The 12248-nt window shown below is 48.0% G+C and overlaps 5 protein-coding genes across 5 annotated transcripts; 2 read left to right on the top strand and 3 right to left on the bottom strand.

Annotated features, from left to right (window-relative positions):
• Positions 1-14: 14 nt before the first annotated feature.
• On the top strand, positions 15-1637 carry TrAFT101_007543 (uncharacterized protein). Its single transcript, XM_024900547.2, has 3 exons — positions 15-758; positions 824-951; positions 1009-1637. Exons 1-3 carry the CDS (start codon positions 702-704, stop codon positions 1031-1033), a joined length of 210 nt encoding a protein of 69 aa, XP_024759358.1. The 5' UTR covers positions 15-701; the 3' UTR covers positions 1034-1637.
• A 137-nt stretch (positions 1638-1774) lies between these two features.
• On the top strand, positions 1775-4561 carry TrAFT101_007542 (uncharacterized protein). Its single transcript, XM_066128075.1, has one exon. The coding sequence runs from the start codon at positions 1835-1837 to the stop codon at positions 4367-4369; it is 2535 nt and encodes an 844-aa protein (XP_065984190.1). The 5' UTR covers positions 1775-1834; the 3' UTR covers positions 4370-4561.
• An 8-nt stretch (positions 4562-4569) lies between these two features.
• On the bottom strand, positions 4570-6129 carry TrAFT101_007541 (uncharacterized protein). The gene is made up of 2 exons (XM_024906864.2): positions 5427-6129; positions 4570-5316 (listed from the first exon to the last, which is right to left on the bottom strand). The coding sequence occupies exons 1-2, from the start codon at positions 5821-5823 to the stop codon at positions 5000-5002; spliced, it is 714 nt and encodes a 237-aa protein (XP_024759360.1). The 5' UTR covers positions 5824-6129; the 3' UTR covers positions 4570-4999.
• A 191-nt stretch (positions 6130-6320) lies between these two features.
• On the bottom strand, positions 6321-9185 carry TrAFT101_007540 (uncharacterized protein). Its single transcript, XM_024902654.2, has 6 exons — positions 8948-9185; positions 8573-8775; positions 7140-8497; positions 6884-7086; positions 6705-6821; positions 6321-6640 (listed from the first exon to the last, which is right to left on the bottom strand). Exons 1-6 carry the CDS (start codon positions 9050-9052, stop codon positions 6551-6553), a joined length of 2076 nt encoding a protein of 691 aa, XP_024759361.2. The 5' UTR covers positions 9053-9185; the 3' UTR covers positions 6321-6550.
• Positions 9186-10727: 1542 nt separating this feature from the next.
• TrAFT101_007539 (uncharacterized protein) lies at positions 10728-12183 on the bottom strand. The gene is made up of 4 exons (XM_024900507.2): positions 11869-12183; positions 11729-11801; positions 11341-11672; positions 10728-11279 (listed from the first exon to the last, which is right to left on the bottom strand). Exons 1-4 carry the CDS (start codon positions 12040-12042, stop codon positions 11151-11153), a joined length of 708 nt encoding a protein of 235 aa, XP_024759362.2. The 5' UTR covers positions 12043-12183; the 3' UTR covers positions 10728-11150.
• Positions 12184-12248: the final 65 nt, after the last annotated feature.

The following is a 12248-nucleotide window of genomic DNA, read 5'->3' as shown; positions in this document are numbered from 1 at the left end:
TTCCCCTCAAAAGATGAGACATTGGCTCTTAATCTTGAAGGATCCGGGGTCAACTCAGGTTGCATGCTGTGTGCTTTACTAACTACCTACTAGTATCTATTGTATTTAGTGTCAAGTACTAGGTACTACTATAGTTATCTAGGTGGTAGGCCTAGTTGTTACCCCATCTTACTACTGCCTGGTAGGTGAATATGCAGGTGCACGCTTGTACCTTATATAAAACAACATCGAACCATTTGTCGCGGCTTATTCAACCGCTGCTCGATCTCCGGCATCAGCAACGGGCTTTTACTTTCTTTGGGCATCGATCGCCATCGTCGTCGCTGTAAAATGGGCTGAGTTTTACATGGAACACCGTCTTAGCGCCGATCGAGACTCCAGCCACAAGTCGACATATGGTAGTGTCAATCGAGCTCGACGTGCGTGTGTCATTCTGGTGTGGTGAGCCGGTACTTCTATTGGCTGGCGTCATTGCTTCTCCGGCAAATGGTCAGAAAGCTTGTCCTGGCCGGCGGCTTTCGTTGACTGCTCTCATGCGAGCTATTGCTACTTAAGGAGCTTCCCCTCCCTTCTCCTCTCACGCTCTTCTTTACCATTGTCTGAATCATTGTCTGAATTATTCCACTTGATCAAAGCTCGTCGCAGTGAAAGAGTGAATTGCCATTCTACTGTAACCGTTAGCACCTCCACCGCTAGCCACCATGAACAATCCCGAGCAGACCCAGAACCCTACGCCAAGCCAGAGCACTCGCCGCCGAGTGAGTCTCTCACCCCTCTCACCGCAACCCCACCGAACACACCGCTGACCGTGCCAATGATCTAGAGCTCCGGCTTCATGCCTGCATTTGAAGGCCTCTCCCAACATCATCAAAATGCCAACAATAGCGCTCGGCGCCAGAGCATGACCGACCAACAATCCAAGCCGGGCTTCTTCGGCCAAATCTTCCATAAGTTAGTTTATCCGAGCTTCCGATCTGCCTTTCTTGTCTAACCATACACCGCAATTAGCACACTCGGAAGGAATGCCAAGTAATCTGTAAAATCAAATGTATATTTCATTCAGTTTTTTTACTTGTCGCAACGACCGATTCGTCTTTACAGCTTTGGTTACATATGCCTCTCTATCCCTCACGATGCCTTACGCATCGGGGTTTCATCGATTGTGACAGCCGCGGAGTTGGACCGGCGGACAGAATGAGCTCAGTGTTAAAACAAAAGAGAATAAAATACTGTTAAAACAAAGAGCTGTGCCTGCTGTGAGATAGCGACGCCCGTTACTATCCCAGAGCCACTGCGGAGACGCATGATAACGACTAATGCAACGCTACTAATATCAATGCAGCCGGTGTAAATAGCCTGTTGTACTTCTAAGGAGACATGCACTTCTACATGTATGCTACCTGTTGGTTCTGAACTTCATGGTTGAAAGCCTACGATGTAGCTTCATTTCATCAGTACGGGTTAAATGTCATATTATTTGTCAGAGTAGTGCAGAGCAGAGTTGGCGTGATGCCCGCCTTTAGTTTGCCACTTGTATGTAAATCTACAAGTACCTAATGAAAGGAGTACCGAGAAGGTGTGTGTAAGTGGAAAACTCACCAGGAAGAGATCTAGGTTAGCAAATAGAAATACTTGGCGGCGCACTGTTTTGTACTGCAATGTAAAGTACCTTTCCTGCGACTAGCAACGCTTATCGATAACAATCTGGTGGCAGCAAATCCACCAGTAGCCAAGGCAATCGCAAAGAATCTTGACTGCTTTGAAAAAAAAAAGTTCCGAAACGCTCAAAGGAGCGAGTGCCGGATGCACCGCGCTCTATTAGATTCTCCAAAGTATGTCATGTCGACCGATACTTCGCGACCTTAGATGTCGAAATGACATCGTCTGCCGCTCATGTTTGGCTGGCCGCGCAAAGCAGCCGGCGCAGGCTTGGTGGGCTGCTTCATACAGCTCTCAGGCCTCTAGAACAGTGAGCAAGGCAAGGCTACGCCCCCAATCACGACCAGATGCAGACATCACTCGTCAACCTACTCAAGCTGAACTGGCTGGCTATTTGGAGGGCCTCAAGAGACTCCAAGCTTCGGAAAAGAAACAGACTAAAGAAGACGACTTTTCTGTCCGATTCTTCGAGCAGGGCGATCGAATCCGGAAAGAATTGTCCAATGAACATGCCTTTGAGGAATCTTTAAGTGGGACTGAGACTGCCGAATTGCGAGACAATCTCTTCAACCTAGGTAGAGGGCTTCGCAATCCAGAAGAGAGAGATGCCTTTGGGGAGGTTTTGAAAGAGATGGGGGGAGACTGGGGTAAGGCCAGCTCTGCGGACGACGTTGAGAAACTCATAGCGAAACTGGAAGATTATGCACGATCGATCGACGATAAGATAAAAGAAGAAAGTACTGATCTTCCCAAGGGAGTGCTAGAGAAACTCGTTGGGGATGTACCAGAGTTATCATTGGAAGAGGGCATAGCGTCTGATAGACGTCGAGACTCAATACCGCAAGTCCTGATAAACCCCGATGAGATAACGACAAATCGACGCCGAAAGCTTACCAAATTCAATTCTATCGTCACTCGGTTCGTTCTTGCAGAGAAGGAATCAGGCTTGAAGCCAAAGGCAGTACAGTCATTATACAAAGCGTACCACTCGACGAGATTAGCACTGGCTCAAAATTGGAGCGATGTACCCCCGGCTTTGTGGCAGGTCCTCTGGAGAGCCTTCTCGAGTTCAAAAGATAGCTCCAATAGTTTATCACGCATTGCCGTTCTGGCCAGGGATATGAGCGATGCCAAGGCTACGCTCGATCCTGCGCAGCAGGTCCTAGCTATCGAAGCCATCTTTGTTGACGGATGGGAGTCCAAGGCCATGGAGAACTGGAGGCGGTCTATAAGCACTCTGGGAGCTGAAAACTCAGACACATTTCAGAACTTTTGGGAACTTGGCACAAGGATATACTGCCGTGTTGGTGATTTGGGCCAAGCGGAACGAGCAATAAATAAGCTCCTCAGCCGTAACATGAGCCCACGTATCTTGCTTCCGCTTATTCGGACTTGTTGCGAACAAGGAACCGAGCAAGGCAAACAAAAAGCATGGACTGCCTATCGTCAGATGAGGCAACTTTTGGGGAAGGATATGGGCCTCTCAGACTACGACCAGGTAGTCGCATGTTTCCTCACTGCTCATCAAGTTGAGAATGCTTTATATGCCTTTGTGGACATGATGAGCGAAGGCCGAATCGATCTGACGGGCCAGAAGTATATGCCTTCGTCCGTTGCGAACAAATTCTTCTTGGGCAAATGGCTAAAGCGACTAATTGGCGCCGGCGATTTGGATGGTGCTTTCAGTGTAGTCGAGTTCATGAGAGGGAAGGGCGTTGAGGCGTCACCTATACAACTTAACGGTCTCATTGGCGCTTGGCAGCGGTCAGGCAGTGCTGAGAATTTTGAGAAGGCTGATGCTCTGGGATGGCAGATGGTCGAATCCAGACTCAGATTTGTTGCCCTTAGAAAATCCCATAATGATGGCCCTAATAGCAATGATGCATCGTCATCGGAATCAGCTCGGAAGGGCATACCAAGGGCTACTATCGAGACCTTCTCTCTTCTTGCTGAAAACTACCGCATGCGAAATCTCCATGAACGCCTGGAGACCTTGTGGAATGCCTTCCGTGAGGCGCAGATTAGCCCCGATGCTTTCATGATGAATCAGCTTCTCGAGTCACTTATCCAAGAGGGCCAGCCTCAAGAAGCGTTAGCTCTGTATCGTTCTCTCACAGAGAACAGCAATGTCGTGCCCGATCCATACACTTTCAGCGCGCTTTGGAAGACACTGGGCGCGAACCGTTATCACATGATAATGGACCCCGAGACGCAAGCAAAGGAGGCCGAGGCCGCACGGGCTATGTTTAAAGAAACTGTCAAACACAAAGACGTGTTCCAACCAGATGGCATTGACGGGCAATTGGCTCGCAAAATCCTCCACACTTTCCGCCGCCTCCAAGACAACGCGGGCTTTCTCGTCGCCCTAACCGTGTTCAAAGAGACGTTTCGGTTCCTCCCTCCCGAAACGCTCGTCATGGAAATGGTCCTCGGTACCACCAAGCTCTCCTTGGACACGCCATCTCTACGCAGCAAGCTAATGCGGGCTAAGCGGGTGATTGACGGCGAGCTGCTCTCCTGGGCAGATTCCAACGGGGCGAGCTTAGAAGGAGACGAGAATCGCGGCGCCGCGTTGTATGCGTTCTTGCAGAAGAAGTTTTGGCCTGCAAAGGGCAACGAGGAAGACAAGCGAGAGATATTTGTGGAGGTGGCGAGGCAAATGGGGGCGCTTGAGTTGCTAGGACTGAAAAGGGGAATTGGTAGGAGGTGATCATATAGTGTATGAATGATTAAAATATTTAGAATGTATATTAGATATATGATGAATGAATGGATAGGCCATCTCCAAAGACAGGAGGGTTACTGGGATATATTAGACACTCACAGGCAAAAGCAACTGTACCATAGCATGACTACAAATACCTCTTGACGCATAGCAAATGGAGTTTTTATATCTCGGGTGAACTTGTTACATTGATTCAAGTTGTAAAAACTATCCATCATCTTCAATTTCCTTTATGTTGGCTGTCAATTTAGTGTATATTAAAGCTATTTGTCTAGGTAAACCATGAAACCATCACCGAATTCCCCCTTCTCCTGCCTTGACTTTCCGAAACTCCAACGCTATGCAAAATAAACAGTGAAAGAGGAAAGGAGAGGCAGTATATATGCCTAGTCTCTCTTCTTCTCTCGTCTCATGCCTCTTCGCCCTCCGCCTTTCCCTCTTTTTTTCTTTCTCGTGTCAAAAAATAAATAAATAAATAAATAAATAAACCAGCCCAACTTCATTGAAGTATCCAAATCACCATCGGGCACGACGCTGAATCTTTTTCCTCGGCTTTCCCCGTCCTGCAGGCTTTGCTAGCGGTGCTGCTACATCGACAGTACGATGTCCTGACTCTTACGTTAGATCCATGTCCTCGATGCCATCATCGCCCAGCCTATCGCCTACTGAACTGAGGCCCGAACTAGAAGCTCTTCTCATCTCTACAGTCCCAGGCTCGTCCCCGTTTTGTGGCTGCTTCTCCCCCCCTTCTCCTTGTTCCTCTATTGAGTCTCGTGGCGTCGGTGATTCGGGTGCTCGCTGAGATATCCATTCGCTTATGCTCGTTATGGAGCCGCCTTCCACCAGGATCTCATTGCCGTCTGTGTTTTTTCCAAAGATTGTACCCTGCCATTTGGCATCGTCGCCGGTTTTGCTGTGTTTCTTTTTCAAGGCTATGGAAGGCAGGGTGTGTTAGCCAGACGTCTGAAGCGTAAAACAGATTGAGGGAAGGCAATGCCTATTTTCAACTTTATATCTGTCATGGTTTGCTTGTTTTTCTTACCTGCCAGATAGTCGGTAGCGTCAGATTCAGTATCTCCGCTACCCATCTCCATCATCTCCTTCATGCGCGTCCCAGAAAACCACTGTATGAACTCTTCCACCCCTCTCAGGTCCTCTTCTCCCTTCCACATTTGTTCGGTCTCAGTTCTTTCTGGCAGCAGAGCTCCGGCCTCTTGCAAGGCCATTCTGACGTCCACAATATCGTAGTCCCCCGCATCGCCGTGGTTGTTCATGGCATTTCTCGCAGTCTTTTCGCACAGGAGTGCTAAATATCGCGCCGCAATATCGGTCAGTGTATCGAGGACCGCGGGGCGCGTGCTGTGGTAGCCCGTCGCGCGAAGGACTTGCAGAATCGAGGGCCGCAAGAATGCGTGGAACATGGAGGGCGGCCGGGCCATGGCGAGATGTTGGCGAGGCCTGAGGCTTGTGTATTTATTGAGGAAAGAGGAAGAAGAGAAGGGTGAGGCGTAGATGACAGCTGGACAGTAGAACTTGGCGTGAGAAAGCCGCTATAATGATGTTTCTGAGGCTGTCGCATATGCTCTCTTGGACGTCATGGACTCTGCCGCACTGAGTAGCTCGCACAGCGCATATTCGCCTCTAATTGGGTTTGTGCGCGATCTTGTTCTGGTTACCGAGAGAAGGCAAAGCTTTGTTGTGGCGGCTGGGCTGTAGATTTTATGTCGTGTTGGGCAGCTGCGTAAAGTGAAGCTGTCTCTTGTGTAAATAGAGATTCGGATCAAGCTGAGAGCCTAGCAGAGAACTAACACAGTGTCTTGATATAATACACACTTCGCACTGTAGGCGCTTCCAATCCGTCTCTAACATGAATTAACAGCCGCCCATATTTGAGTTCAAGTAGGGGAATAAAGGTAAGAATATACCAAGCAAACTACCTGGATTGAATGATTTATTTAAGAATAGCGTTTGGGCTATAGCTTCGACTATATGCTATTAAATGAAGAAGGAAGAAAACGTCCCACCAGTTATGCAATGTACCAAACGCAAGTTATAGACAATCAAGAAGCAAAACAAAGGCCTCTCCAAAAGCTTCACATGTTTTACAAACTTGTCATACTCCTGCGAATTCGATGCGGGGATATCCCAAAGAAAAGTGACAAATGCCTATTTCTGCTCAGAGATTCCGCTGTACTTATTGATCCAGTCTAGCACCTCTCTATGCCAAACCAAGGAGTTCTCTGGCTTGAGTACCCACTTGCCACATGTTAGCACCTGAATTTACCTCCAAGAGATGAAAATATAACTTATTTTGACTTACATGATGCTCATCAGGAAACATAACAAACTTGCTAGGCACGCCGCGAGCTTGAAGGACGTTGAACATAGCCAAACCCTCCGAGATTGGCAGACGATAATCGAGCTCATTATGGATAACCTATGGATGAATAATGTTAGTTGCTGATCATACAAGTATGATATTGCTTGATTTCAGCCTACCAGTTGTGGTGTGGCCCAGTTGCCGACATGCTTGGCCGGGTCCCACTTCTCATAGCCTTCTCGGTTATCCCAGAGGGTACCGCCAAAGTCATGCTCGGGGAAGAACAGCTCTTCTGTAGACCACTGACTGAGGGTCGAAAAGACACCGTCATGGCATACCAGAGCTTTGAACTTTCGCCCCAGATCATGGCCCTGGATCCAGTCTAAAATGAATTAGCATGTCTCGTTCACTTTCACAAATGTTAGTAGAACTTACTCATCATGTAGCCTCCGTACGATGCGCCGAGAGCAACTGCCCTATCCGTATCAATGTAGCTCACTTCCTTCTCAAGGTACTCGAAACATTTGACCAGATCAATGTAGGGATCTCCTCCCCAATTATTTTGGATGGCATCGGTATGATCTTGGCCATAACCTGTGCTTCCAGTCGGATTAGGGCTCACAACCACGTAACCTTGCTCAGCAAAAATGGCAGGATTCCACCGAGTACTCCAGTCATCTCCCCACGCCCCCTGTGGCCCGCCATGTACCAAGAAAGCCAAGGGATACTTTTTAGACGAGTCAAAAGTCGAGGGGAGAGTCACTAAGGCATGGACAGGATAACCCTTGGAGCCCTTGTACCAAATCTCCTGACATTGTGATCTGGTCAAAGAGAAAGTCCGACCCTGTTTGGATGTAGAGGAGACAACGGTGACCGATTTTGTACCAGGGTCGAGTATCGAATAGTTGGAACTTTCGACTCGTGACCTTGTCGTTATTAGCAGCGATGAACTATTTCCGAGAACCTTTGCCTCGGCGACTGATCCGTCCTCGTGAATAGGGGTAGGAAGAGACGTGGCTTCCAAGGGTGAGGATGGCAATTTCCACAGGACAACACGAGCGTGCTTCTCGGCCGCAACGTACAATTCCTTATTGTCATGGCTCCAAACGATCCAATCAGGCTTGAAATCCCAACCACCCTTGTCGTCGTCCGTCTCGTAAAACTCTTGGACATTGCTCAGATCGGCCACGTCTGGTATCAACAGAAGTCTCGTCTTGTCGGCCTCGTACTGCTGGGATTTCATGCGAAGGAAAGCCACTTGTTTGCCATCATTAGAAAAGATGGGCGAGCTGGAATATCCAAGCAGCCTTCCGGTCTTGACAATTTGGGGGACAGTTGGCTTATCCAAGAATGAACTCAGAGGAACAAAGTAAAGGTCAGTCTTGGTGTATCTCGCGTGGTTCAGATCCGGATCCTTGGCAACAAATACAATGCCACTCGAGGAGATATCAAAGTCACCTGTACCTCCAAATGGGGGTACGGGAGAGTTCAATCGAGTGCCCGCAAGCAGGTTAGTGAGAGCAGAGTTTCCGAGCGTCCATTTGCCGTCTACCTTCTCCAATTGACCATACCAAAGAGAGTTTTTATTTTCAGTGTTCCAGGAATCCCAATGTCGCACAAAAAGGGATTTGTAGATCTTGGCCGAGGTATGAGACTTTGGCTCCGCAGATGGATTGTAAAGCTGCCCGTCGGGAGTCGTCAGAGCTGCACAGCAGAAAGCCACTTTGTCTGCTGATAGAGGCTTGGCCTTGACGCTGGAAATACTTCCAACGAAGCGGTGGATGGTGTTTGTCCTACAGGGAAGGTGTTAGCTTCTGTAATAAAGAAGATCTCATTTGTAATGCTGATCCATTGGGGAGTTGGCCTACTCATTTGTGTCGATGACATGCTGCGCCACCAGTGCCGAAGCACCATTATCGAGGCCCTTGACATAGGCGATTTCCTTTTCGCCGATCCAGATAGGATCGCTGGCTGCGGAGTCTTCGGAAACTAGGTGTGATGTCCCCTCTTTAATGTTGAGCACTCGGATCTGCGAAGTTTTGGAGTGGGTATCGAAAGAGTACGTCGAGACCTAAGAAGTGATGCCGTCTTAGTTGGAATCTCTCTAGCCCATCCAATCAATGCAAGACAATTCCAACTCTAGGGGTAGTCAAGAGAGTAATCTAGATAAATCATGGCTAAAGAGGAAACATCCTTTCTTCTTCAAGACTATAGAGCCTGTTCAAAATCGCTTCTTCACTTACCGTGTATAAGACAAGCTCGCCCGTCGCATTGGGCACGCCGGGCGAGCGCCGCGGCGCCGAGAGGAGGACCTCTGGAGTAAACTTTGCGGCCTGAATGGTCATCATCAAGGGCTGTTCAACTAATATGAGAATGCTATGGATTGGGATCAGAGGAGGAGGAGAAGGAGAAGAAGTAGGATAAAATATTGGAGAAAAGGACCCCAATCAGCCGTGGATGGATGTACTGCAGTGCGTGTTATCTGGCAATCCAACCGCATCATGCGAGGACCCCGATGGCCTGGGAACCCGCTATAAAGCCACCAAGACCCCGCATCTGCAACCCCGCACCACCAGCGTGTTCTGCTAGATCCAATTGCCCCAACGGACTATGACTTTTTACTACTGCTATTAATACTTCCACTGCTTTGTTATTGCACTTCTACTCTAATTTACCTCCAGTGCGGAGGTACTTTTATTACCTCTTCGGCACTTTTCCTGCATTAATTGCATCAATTCGAGCTTCTGTAGCAGGCACTATACATATATATATATATATGTAATATAACAAACAGACTTCCTTTATGACTTGATTGTTCCTTTTCCTAGTGTGTATGCTCATTCCGGTCCCTCTTTAACCCTCCCCTGTCTGCCTATGCAAGCTGGCCCAGTTTAAACTCTTGCTATTATTGTATATTAGCCTAGGAACTTTTGCAACTGCTATAAGCCGCTGTTATGTAATTCATTCACTGGATATGTATAATCACATTGAGTCCCGAGAATTCTGTTCACAGTAATAAATCATCCAGAGCAAAGACATGAAAAGAAGCAGCACTAAAAAAGGGTTGTAGGGGAGCAGATTTGTCGGTGCCGCAGCAACCCCACTAACATCTTTTTGGATACCCATTTGGATGCAGAGAAGTAGTGTGATGCTGCATTGACTTTACTGTACCAGTTCCATTCACTCTACCAGCTGTATTGCTTGAATAGAGAGAGAACGAAACGAAGACTTGTTATTCCAGGATTGGGTAGAAGCGTGTCGTGTCCCCAGCCGCTTTACGAGTCGGAAGAGTTCATCAGACCTGGTGATTCTGATTTGGAGGACAGCGAGGTGGAAATGGAGTTTGACGATTTAGAAATGTTTATGCCAAACTTTATGGATTCAAACGCCGATCTGATGGATGAGAAGTTGCTATTATTGAAGAATGAAATGGAGCTTGATTTTTTAACGAAGAGTCTCAAGTTGATTAGGCGTTGAACGGATTAGAAACGTGGTAGAGAAGGGCAAAAAGGGGAGATCTGATAATTATAAGCACACAACTCTGCTACTTCTGCTACTTCTGCTACTTCTGCTTCTGCTACCTCCGCAAGAGCTTGTCCACTTACTCATCTGGCATGCTGTCACTTCTCACGTTTCAATTTGCTACATTTGCCCCGTTTACAAGATATTACCTGGCGATGAGGAATATTTCGTAAGACTTGCTCTGCCAGTCTATTATCTTTCCCCATCCTTCTATCGACCACTCCGCCTTCTCTGGACTTCTTCCGCTGCCTTACGGCCGCGCCTAGCCGCGAAAACACTTGGGTAATTTACATGAATGATCCTTCTTACGGGGAAGCCTAGCCACAAGGCCGAACTGTACGTCAGTTCAGGCACCAACAGCCAATACTACAACGTTCGGGCCAGGCTCGGGGATTACGATGAACGCTCCGTCCTACCTCCCTTCGTTGAGCTGGCGATGAAATGCTGTCAGATATCACAGAATTGACTGTATTTTACTGTGCTGTTTATAAATGTGCAAGATTAACAGAGCTGGATACTAATACCATAAATCTTTATTCATTTCTTGGTAATATTCCTAATGGCAAGAGCAGCGCTCTTCTCATACGATTCATCCGGCCAGCTCGTCTCAATTGATCAATCTTGATATCAAGAAACTTCCTTCCAACACACAGTTTTTTCTTTCTTTCACTTCTTCTTGGTGTTACCACAGATTTGTTAGCATCTCTCTAATGCGAAATCCAGTCCCTCTGATGCAATCTGCCTTGTTATTTGTTGACTGAGCACGCCATCACCTGCCCATGCAGATGCTTGATGGGAGCTGGAAGGGTGATGCGGTGACAATGTCCCCAATAATCGACCTGTGTGAATAACTTGGGTCTCCAATGCCATATTGCCGTGGCCGCTGATTACAGTCCACAAAAATACCACGCCCCAATAAGCAAACTACAGAGGCAAAATGTGGCAGCCTAGCATTCCTCTCCCACCCCAATCTTTCCTCGGAGTCAACGTTAATCTCAGCTCTTGGCGGCGAGCAACCCCGTCGGGACGAGACACTTTGATGAATATGTTTTTCTGTTGACGCACAGTTAGAAGATGAAGCAAGGTGGATCATAGGCCGGCATAAACAACATACTCCTTCATTGCCCTGAACACACTCTGCCACCTTTTTGAGGCCATCGTGATTTGATCGGTTAACGTAGCCAAAGTTGCGAATCTCATCACCAGCTTGTAAGCCAGCCTGTTGGGCCGGGCTGTTTGCCGCAACGGAGTTGACTTTCGCAAATGGCTCATCCAGCTGCTCGGATTGGGAATCAGGCAAAATCCGGAGCCCATCCCCGGCCGTGCTTGGGGCTTCGTCTCCATCTTGGAGGTTTGCAAAATGCTCGTGGAGATACTTTTCTATCACCCCCATGAGATTTTTGTAGTCGTTGCGTAGGCGAATGATGCGCGCTCTTGTTGTGCGAACTGTTGCATGTATGTTAGACGTCGCTCTTCAACAGGCGATTTTCCGAACTATATACTTTGGGCAATATCAAGATCTGCTCTGGGAAAGCCATCTCTAGTCAACAGCGGCGTTTCCATATCAACACCATGCTGGCATCTTATTAATCATGGGTTCGATCATTATGTGCGTTGATGATAGAAGGGGGTTACTGCCTACCGAATCAAGAACGCTCCCCAAGGCTTTTAATTCTGCCTCCAGATCATCCTTCTTCCGTTGGAGTTCCGCAAAGCTCTGGTTCCCTGTATCGCCGTTCCTCTCACTGAAATTAGACGTTGGCCCCGAGGGCACGGTTGGCGCATGAAGAGTATCCATTCTAAGCGGCAATCCCATGCTCCAGCGGCAGCGTTGAAACTGACAGAGGCTCAAGGGGAGAGGGAGAGTGGAAAGAGCCAGATGAAATGGTAGAATGCTAGGAAACTTATTTTAGAGCTTTGTCAGATAGGCTGCCTGCTGTCATCGCCAACAGCGAACATTCTGGGGCGATCGTTGCGGGGTCCAGGAACAGTAAAAGGCCTACGCACTCACTGAAGCTTTTG

The sequence above is a fragment of the Trichoderma asperellum genome, chromosome 4 (assembly GCF_020647865.1).
Source record: "Trichoderma asperellum chromosome 4, complete sequence".
Classification (NCBI taxonomy): domain Eukaryota; kingdom Fungi; phylum Ascomycota; class Sordariomycetes; order Hypocreales; family Hypocreaceae; genus Trichoderma; species Trichoderma asperellum.
Note: the sequence above shows the minus strand (reverse complement) of the source record. Positions and strands in the feature narration are given on the sequence as shown.